The sequence below is a fragment of the Scophthalmus maximus genome, chromosome 8 (genome assembly GCF_022379125.1).
Source record: "Scophthalmus maximus strain ysfricsl-2021 chromosome 8, ASM2237912v1, whole genome shotgun sequence".
NCBI lineage: Eukaryota > Metazoa > Chordata > Actinopteri > Pleuronectiformes > Scophthalmidae > Scophthalmus > Scophthalmus maximus.
The window spans coordinates 1,335,001-1,345,000 of record NC_061522.1 but is presented as its reverse complement, the minus strand read 5'-3'; the positions used below and the strand labels follow the sequence as shown (position 1 = coordinate 1,345,000).

The 10,000-nt window shown below is 40.9% G+C and overlaps 1 protein-coding gene across 1 annotated transcript in view; it reads right to left on the bottom strand.

The window, feature by feature from the left end:
* Window positions 1-10,000, bottom strand: part of npepps (aminopeptidase puromycin sensitive) — an 18,143-nt gene that overhangs the window by 7,229 nt on the left and 914 nt on the right. The window contains exons 2-15 of the mRNA XM_035638522.2: window positions 7,999-8,083; window positions 7,731-7,808; window positions 7,528-7,649; window positions 5,365-5,472; window positions 4,076-4,276; window positions 3,881-3,977; window positions 3,767-3,800; window positions 3,025-3,139; window positions 2,095-2,259; window positions 1,284-1,388; window positions 709-769; window positions 505-614; window positions 265-328; window positions 31-170 (exon numbers count right to left, since the gene is read on the bottom strand). Coding sequence (XP_035494415.2) covers window positions 31-170; window positions 265-328; window positions 505-614; window positions 709-769; window positions 1,284-1,388; window positions 2,095-2,259; window positions 3,025-3,139; window positions 3,767-3,800; window positions 3,881-3,977; window positions 4,076-4,276; window positions 5,365-5,472; window positions 7,528-7,649; window positions 7,731-7,808; window positions 7,999-8,083 — 1,485 coding nt within the window. The remainder of the gene's footprint in view (window positions 1-30; window positions 171-264; window positions 329-504; window positions 615-708; window positions 770-1,283; window positions 1,389-2,094; window positions 2,260-3,024; window positions 3,140-3,766; window positions 3,801-3,880; window positions 3,978-4,075; window positions 4,277-5,364; window positions 5,473-7,527; window positions 7,650-7,730; window positions 7,809-7,998; window positions 8,084-10,000) is intronic.

The window sequence follows — 10,000 nt, the reverse complement described above, 5'->3', positions numbered from 1 at the left end:
ATCTAAACAAACATCAGCCCGAGCGCTCACCTTGACCCACTGGTCCGGAGCGACGCCGCTCACAGTGACGGTCGTCTCGGGTCTGTCCAGCAGAACCTTGAGCTTGCTGCATGTCGGGTCCTCGCTGGTGCAAATACTAACGGGGACCATCCAGCTGGGGGAGTCCTCACCTGTCCCCGACAAGACGAGCAAATCTGTCACGATTGGCCTTTTTTTATGTTTGAGTCGCTTCGACAAACGATCACAGGACAAAACACAACTCACCGCTGTGTGGTCCACTGGCACAGAATTTCTTCTGAGATAACTTGAGGATGCGGTCGTTGCCTTGCTGTTAAAATGACATGGTGGTCAGTGTGAGTGTGAGAGTGTGAGAGTGTGGGTGTGTGTGTGTGTGTGTGTGTGTGTGTGTGTGTGTGTGTGTGTGTGTGTGTGTGTGTGTGTGTGTGTGTGTGTGTGTGAGAATCAACAAAGTCCACCAGAGAATCTGTATCTGGTGAAGCTCACCTGCTCCTGGTCCACCACGATGATGGGGAAGCCCATCTGCTTGGTCCACGAACTCATCACCGCAGCGATGGGTTTCCCACTGGCCTGTTCCAGACAGTCCCATAGGTCCTCTGTGGAAGAGGTCAGAGGTCAGACAATCCAGGGTCTAAAATGTAGAGTTTCTTCTTCCATTTCCGCATTAATTACTCCTGCGTGTGTTCTTACCCGTCGATGCATTTTTATGCTGGAACTTCAGAAGATAGGCATTCATTCCTTTCCTAAAATCCTACAGAGGCAGAATGATTAATTATAATTATCTTTATTTATATAGTACGACAAGTTTTAGGGCCACGTTGAGGGGAAAAATTGAAGTGAGACTTTAACACATGAAATTTCTCTAAAATAGCACAGAGACCAAATTTACGGCTTTATTTATGTTTGTAAAATTATGACTTTATTCTTGTGAAATTACAAATTTATTTTTGGAAAATTACAACTTCTTTATTGTAAAATTAGAACTTAATTCTTTTAAAGCTACAACTTTATTCTTGTAACATTACGACATTATTCTTGTTTTATTATGTCTTCATTCTCGTAAATTAACGAATTTATTCTCAAAGTCTACAATTTTTCTCTCTCAATGTGCCTCCTTATATCAATATAGCACCTTTAAAAACAGGGTTTACAAAGCACTCATTCACACCAATATGACGGATAAGAAATAAAAGCAACGAGACGACAACATCATGTGAAAATACAGTAAATACAAATCAAAGAATGACGAGCGTCATGTGACCAACCTCGTCTCCGATGTAGTTATGCAACATGCGGATCACAGACGCTCCCTTGCTGTAGGAGATGGCGTCAAAGATTTCATCCACCTCCGACGGATGGCCCACGTTCACCTGGAGCACGAGACCAGAAGTAAAGAAATCAGCCGCTCTAGCAAACTTTCACGGAGTTGAACACGACTGATTATTCACGTGGTGAACAAAAAAACCCAGTTGGATTGAAAACTGGGTTTGTGAACAGAGAGTGTAACGGTGCGTTCACACCAAACGCGATGCAAAGTATTCACGCGAGTAGATTACATACAAAGTCAACGCATAGACGCGACTTGACGGAAATTTCGTGGCACTGACGTGAATGGTGCGAGAAGTGTGGCTCGGAAAGGCAAATTTGCGTCACCCGCTCATTTCACGTGACGCGATAGACGATGAGCGTCGAGGTCCTCCCTTCGTCACTGTCACCAGACGTCCTGTCGCTCTTTCATGAATGGAGGATCACTACTGTCGCCGAGTGTGAGCAGAACGACCAGGTTGATATTTGCATCGTGACCGGGTGAAGAAGGAGAGGGCTTTCATTCAACAGTTCATGTTAGGTGTGTGTGTGTTTGTTCAGATGAGGTTTGTCAGACAAGGTGAAGGAATTGAACGGGCGAATGACGCAAACATTTGCTATTGACCAAAAGTCACGCAAAGCCACGCAACGTGAAAAAATCCCCATCGTGTCCGGGGTGATCGCAGCATAAGAGTGAGGCTATATTTCACTGGGACAACCATCATGGCGATATGAGTGAGCAGCTCTCCGTTCTAAAAAACAACAACTTGCCTCTATGGGATGGCTGCTGTCCAGCGCGTCCAGGTCCAGAGCGCGGGTGTAGTCGGCCGAGACGAACTGGGTCCAGATGTCGTACTCTGGGAAGCAGTGGTCCACGCACAGATACTCGATCCAGGACGCGAAGCCCTCGTTCAGCCACAGATGGGTCCACCATTCCTGCAAACGAGCGCACAAACAGTCAAACACCATCGCGCACACACGCCTTCCGAAATACGACCAGCGACATCAACGAATACTGACTCTGGAGGAATTAGTTGGTGACACGATTTTTAAAAAACATTTAAGATTGTGCGTTAAGTATTGTGTGTTCAATATTAGATAGATCGGGAAAATGTTTCTTGAATCTGACGTGACACAAAACATGTGCACAAACTTTTGTGCTTCAACCGTAGACTGTTTCCAAAAGTGAGGCCAAATCATCCTGATCGCCCCCTGGTCTCTGGCTGCAGTACTAGGTCCATGCCAGCAGATGGGAGATGTAGATGTTCCTGTCATGTGAGGTCGTTCTTATCACACTGATGTTTGTTCACGTGTTCATGTTTCTGATAACTCTGATTTTGCTGGCAAAGAAGCAAAATGGTGCCCGTATCGGAGATATTTTAGCCTCTTTATTTGTTCCTAATTACCTCCATTTTGTTTTTCTTAAACTTTAGCACAACTTCACATTAGTTAGCAACGTGTAGCATTTTGGAAATCAGGCCTTTAGCAAAGATAGGTACACGACAGATAATCTTCTTTGTGCTATGCCACTTTGTTTTTATCATGAGTTTAGTCTTTCAGTTTTCGCGACAGTTCTCAATTCATTACCGTCACAAGTTTGGTTTCGATTATCATCACTTTCAAACTGTCCACGTTATGCGGGTGTCTGACAAATATTCAGAGTTACGAAAACAGACGAGTGCAGGTTATATAGCTGATTACCATGGTGACCAAGTTTCCAAACCACTGGTGGGCGAGTTCGTGTCCAACCACCAGCGCCACCCACTGCCTGGAGGACGAGCAGGAGTTCTTTGGGTCGATGAGCAGTGCCGTCTCCCTGAAAAAAAAAAAATTTAGATTTGACACAAAAGACGACGGAAGGTTGGCGTTTATAAAATAAATATAAACGTTTGTAGGCCGGGTCATTGGTTCAGTCGGCTGTGATCACATGGTGATCGCCATAGTAACGTCATGACTATTCCAGCTTCACCACACTGGCAGGATTTCACGTTGTTTTATAAGATCAGCTGGAAGCTAATCAGGTTCAACTCTTCGTCCTCATTTCCTGCATGATTCTGTTAATGTTGCACCCAACTGATCTATTTTTATGACGCCTCATGACACTTTGCAGCTCGGTGACTTACAGCTCATCACCACAGACGTCCTACAATGTGTTGATTCCTGGTTTGTCCTTTTCAAGCACTTAAAAGATAAATATCTACATCCACGGCTGTGACGGTGTTGACTCTTTTGCTGATGTGTTTGCATTAGATGGTTGAATACTACGACGAACGACAAAGAGGTGGTGAAAAGGTTCATTCGAGACAAATCAGCATTTCAGATCGATTCCACTTTTCCAAAAACCACCTCAGTCGAAAACCACGAGGTTTGAAAAACGATAATGTGAAAAACTAAAGATTAGAAATTTAAGATCAGTAGTTAGAAAAGGAACTTTTAGGTTTACCTGTAGGTGACAAGGCCCCAGTTCTCCATGGCACCTGGATGAGAGGAAGGAGCGAGTTTCACTTTCAATACCTAGATTTTGAACGTGCCGAACGTTGTCATGACAACTACTCACCAGCAGCAAAATCGGCAATAGCTATGAGATCAATTTTCGGCAATGGATAAGGAACACTGAAGTAGTCTTTGTAGAACGGTAAAGTCTTGGTCGCGACCTGTAAACAAACAAAACAGAAAAGAAGAACAAGTTAACAAAAGGTAACGGACCAAGCAGCTGCTTCGTGTGAGATGGGTTTTTCAACGACGTGCTCACCTCCAGCGCAAACTTCCCTTGTTCCGCCTTCCCCACCGGCGTGTAGACGCGCACCGTCACACCGTCAGTCGACTGGCTCTCCACAAAGTCGTATTCGCCGATGACGAACGCTACGAGGTACGTGGACATGACGGGCGAGGTGGCGAACTTCACCTCCACCAGGTTTTCGTCCTCGGGACACGGCTTTCGCTCGATGACATTCTGGAGAGAGGGCAAGATAAAGAAAGAGAGTTTTAATGGCTCAGTGAAGTCGCCTTTATTCTCTGTACTGACTAGCAGCGGGCAACTCCACTGCTTTGTTTCTATAGTCTAAAGTCTGTGAGAAAACCACTTGAGTCATAACGTCAGTAAGCATTTTCCTGAGTTTATGGTTCAATCTCTAGTTTCAAGTCTTCTTCAATACATGATGTTCATTTACAGTCAAATAAACCATAAAGCACCAGATGTGTTAGAGATACAGATATGGATATTACTAAGTACAAGATAACCGATACATCGGCCGATGTATATTTATATATAAAAATATTTATATTATTTTATAACAATATTAAAAATATATATATATATATTTTTTTTTTAAATCTGTCAATGATTATACTAAGATGTCGTTATCAAACCTTTATGACAAAAAATGTAATTTGGGCTTGATAATTTAGTTTAACCATAAACTTTATCATAAATAACTAACATATACAACCAAATGTATAGAACTTGAATTAAGAAAATAAAAATTTATTTTACGTAAAATGTAAACATAAATGGACATTTAATGGCCCAGTTCTGTTGGTTGATAATATCGGTCGGACCCTAAACATATCGCCCGATACCGATATGTCTGTGAAAGACCATTATCGGGCTCTAGTACAGTAACCAGCTGTCGACAGGATCATACTTTTCCTTCCCCCTCGCTGAATCACAGACATGATTCACTTGACCGGGGTCTCTGTTCAGACTTCAAAAAATAGAAACACAAATATTTTTTCCATAATACTCTTTTCTTTTTTCAAAACGTATCCGCACCGGGAAATTACTGAAAACAAATTCCCTACTTTTCCAGATTGTGTAGCAACCCTGTAATTCACCTATATTGTTTTCCAGTTGTTCGTCTTTCATATAGTGAAGAACTTGTGGTGTGTTAAAGGGTCTATGTGGGTTTCATATCGCCCACGTGCGGTCAGTCATCATAAAGACCCAAATTTAGCGTCGTCGCCGTTCGGCCCAGGTGAGCCTGGAGGGAACCAGATGGTGATTTGTGACGTGATCAAGTTTGTCGGAGTCGTGAAACGTACCATGTTCGACAAGGCGACTCGCTCCTTAGGAACGATCAGAGTGATGTCAAAAGTTGCTTTGATGGCTGGCTCGTCCCAACAGGGGAAAGCTCTGCGGGCATCCGTCGCCTGGAGGAGGAGGGGGGAGAAAGAGAGGGGGTGTTAAGACCAGAGGTGCAACTGACGATTATTTTCATCATTGATTAATCTGTCGATTGTTTTGTTTTGTCCTCACACCAAAGATATTTAGTTCACTGTCACAGAAGAGCAAAGAAACCAGAAAATATTCACATTTAAGAAGATAAAATCAGAGGATTTTTACTTCTTTTTTTTTTCATGAAAACTACTTGAACCGATTAATCGATTATCAAAATAGATGAAGATTAATTAAGTATTCGATTACTAATTGATTGACAGTTGCAGCTCTAGGTGAGACAAACTGCAGCTCTTCATCGTTTCCCTCATGGACGATTTATAATCATATTTCACAGTCAGTTTCCCCCCCCCAAAAAAACATTTGACAATTTTTCATTTCAACTCAAAATCCCTCCCATCCACTATAAAATACTTGGTAAAAAGAAACTTAATAAACATAATATTTAATATAAATAAGTAAGTAATTAGGGGGGCAAAACATTTTTTCTTCTTTTTTAAAGCTAAACCGCAAAAGAACACCGAAAAAATAACATCTCTGAATAAATAATCTTCTATTTAACAGGATTTACACAAAAAAAGAGTTTACATTTCCTTACATTTACTGGAAAATCTTCTCAAACATATACATAAATAAGAATGTTTAAGTTTTGACAGGAAAAAGTTGTCTGTCACTTGTTCTGTCGTTGTTGAATCTATCTGTGAGAAACTACAAATACTTAAATAAAATTTAAAAAACACAAAAAAAACCATTTTGCACTGACAAAAAGAATATTTCTTGATTCTAGTTATTTTATAACGGGTTCACTTTCTTTTTCTGCCATGACTCATTTAACAGGCGTGTTCAACAAAGACATTATTGATGACGCTGTGTACGTGTGTGTGTGTGTGATCAGCTTAATCACATCGTGTTTGTTTTACACTTGTGACTCATAGGTGAGGTCACATTTTATGACATTTGATGCAGGAAACCAAGTAATTCCAAAGATTCTCAAACTCTTTCTTCAACTAATGCTTCGTCCTCCGACAGGTTAAATATGAGTCTATATGATTTATAGATTTATATGATAAAACTTTGGCCTTTGTTTTTAAGGGGAACTGAAGAGGTCAGTGTTTGTTCAGACCTGCAGATCAAAACAACACTTCAATGATTATAATTATATAACATTATAGGCCATTTATGATGTCATTAACTTGTAGTAAAACATTAACCCACTTAAACACCCAAATGTTGCTAGGAAGATTTTTTATTTTTCTACTTCCATCACGGAGGTTTTGTTTTCACCCGTTTGTTTCTTTGTTTGTCAGAAGGATTACGCAAAAATTACTTAACACATTTCCACCAGACTTGGTGGAAGGATAGAACATGGGCCAAGAGAGAGACGGTGAATTTTGGCCTGGATCCAAACAAAAAAAGGCAAATCCAGGAACTTTTTCTTTTTTTTGAATCACTTCCTTGAACATTCTGAGATGGGACAGGGGTTGGGGTTTTTTGGGGACATTTATTCAAATTTCCTAGAGCATAATTCATGGATCTTGATGAAAAATATCAGGCATATTAAGTAAGCTGATATCTATGAGTGTGTGAGATTTTGGTGCAGCATGACTGGATGTAAGAACTGTTCGGCCTTGGTGAAAGTATGAGCTCTACTGAGTGACGTTTCATTTAGTAACTAACCGCGATGACAGAAAGACAAGATTTATATCTCTGTTGTGTTCTGATTCGGTGTGAAGTCGTGGGACAGTGTATGGAACAGAAAGAGAGAGATCACACCTTACATTATATGATTTTTTAAATCTGTGTGACTGAGAGCAGACGCTCTGATCTGTGCACGTCTAGACCAAACTGACCCACTTCTACTTTCCCCAGAAAGGCATGTAAACACAGAGCCGCATTGTCAAAAAAATAAAACCTATGTATAAAAAAAGAATGAAATATGAGATATTGCCTCATCTTTGGGACTTCACTCCTAATGCAAACAAGATTCACGTGAACCAACGTCTCTCGTGTTCCCGAAGCGGTCGACTCACCTCGAACTGTGTGACAGCAGCGTAGCGGATGTCTCCCGCTGCGGTTGTATATTTACTTCTGTAGAATCCTTTCATTTTGTCGTTGAGCTCCCCGACAAAGTCGATCTTCAATGTGCCGGAGCCTGGGGAGGGGGGAGGGGGTGTTTATTATTCCTCAACACAACAGTAATGATCATGTGAAGGCCGGGACGGTCCTGTCTTACCTGTCTGTAGCGTGCTGGGAAACGACAAGGTGACTTTCTCGTCCTCGTTCTGATAGTTGAATCCCGTGGCGTTAATTTCTACAAAGGAGAAACAAGACAAGGGAAGAGAAGGCTGGCTGAGTGCCAGAGCGTTTGGCTGTTTGCTCTGGATGATTATCAATAATCTTTTTTTTTTCTTTTTAAACCCACGTTATGCAAAAAACAGGCAAATAGATCGAAAATCAAAGACGGCAGTAACAGAAGAAGCGGACGCGGTGCTGGTCCTTACCTTCTCCTCCCTCCGGTACGAAGGAAGCCGTGATGATGTCGATGTCGGCGCAGTTCATCACGATCTGATTTGTGGCTTGTGTGACCTGCAAATAGTGACACGAAGCGGCATCGTTATCACTTATTATAATGATCATCTCTGCTGTGTTGCAGTTTCTAATCCCTGCCCGTCTGAAATAAACCACATGATGGTGAATCCAAAACTGAACCGAGCTGCTGATTCATGGAGCTGAGAAAAGGAAGGAATCTCCAAAACTGAGCTACACCACTCAGAGCTGAACAGCTGGAATATGAAAACTCTTCTATTTATGATACACACACACACACTCGATGTGCGCTGCTAACACAGTTTTATGTGTACGTTTTATTGTAGCTACGGTCGACACCCACATCAGCGCTGAGTAATAAGGAAACTGACTGATCAAGTTAAGTGTGTGGCATTCCTCCTCAAACAGTTTTTAAACTGTACAAACAGACTCAGTCAGACAGTATATCAGGTTCACCGACAAACTCTTTATGTAAGGATTCTGGATATGGGAAGTTCAGGTCCGGAACTTCCCATATTCCCATATGTTGAGCTCGAAATCGACTGTGCCTTATTATTCGTCACGTTACTCTTAACTCTGTTTTTGTACCAGTCAGGATCCTGTAGAATGATGATGCTGTTTTGTTTTTTTCCAGTGATCTGATTGGTCAGTAGTTGATGACTGGCTTTGATCCCTTATCTCGAACTTCACCTGCTCCGGAACAACTCAGGTCAGCCTGTTTGGCACGAGGTAACATGGTGATTTACCTAGGGCTGCAACTAACGATTAATTTCATTATGGATTTATCTGTCCATTATTTTCTCGATTAATCAATGAGTTGTTTGGTCCATAAAATGTTGTTAAATTGTGAAAAATGTCAATCGTGTTTCCCAAAACCACCAGCATGATGTTTTCTTTTGTCCACACACCAAAGATATTTAGTTCACTGTCACAGAGGAGCAAAGAAACCAGAACATATTCACATTTAAGAAGCTGAAATAAGAGAATTTAGACTTTTTTTTCCATAAAAACGACTTGAACCGATTAATGATTACTTACTGATCAATCGATTAACTGTTGCAGCTCTACTGCAAAGGGACAGAAATATTCTTGAATATTCTTTTCTTTAAAAAAAGTACAAAAATTCAAATAACAGCCGATCAATTAATCAACAGTTAATTTTGTCGATTGTAATAATCAATCATGTTATCGATAGTCTACCAACACCGCTGTGTTGGTAGACATGTATGTATATATACATATGAGTATAAAGACACTTTGTATTTGATTTAACTTGAATAAGTCAAACTGTTCAAGTTCTTCAACCTGCCGTTTGACCTTTTGCCTTAAAATTATAGTATGAAAACCACATGGACTGATTCATTGATTATCAAAATAGTTGGCTCAATTAATTTGTAAAAGATTAATCAATTGATCTATTGATTGTGAAGTCAACACAGTTCAACACCATCGTCTCACACACACGCAGCAGGTTTTTACTGTACAACTATGTATTACTGTACTATACTATATGTACTGTATTGACTTTACAACCAGCACTGCTCTAAGTAGAACACACACACATTGTAAAAAAATAATTCACTGGTACACTTAAAGTGCAATGAACAAACTGTGAAATATGTATATTTATTCGTCATGTGTAACTATCGCTACTGCTCTGTATATAGTATTAATATATCTTTTTTATATTTTCTGTTATATTTTGTACATACCTATTTTTAATTGCTTCCTATATTCTTCTATCCAATTTGCTACTTGTCTTATGTTATTGTTGCATAAGACTGAGTTGGTTTTCGCAGGGTGGTCCTAATAAACTGACAGCTGGGTGTGTGAGGTAGACCCGGGTCGAGCTGAAGGACTGAGCGGGGCAGGGGCAGGGGGAGTGGGGGCGACATGGTGTTGCCATGATTTTGCAAACATTAGCGAGCCAATGCTAGCTGCTAGCTGCTAGCATTG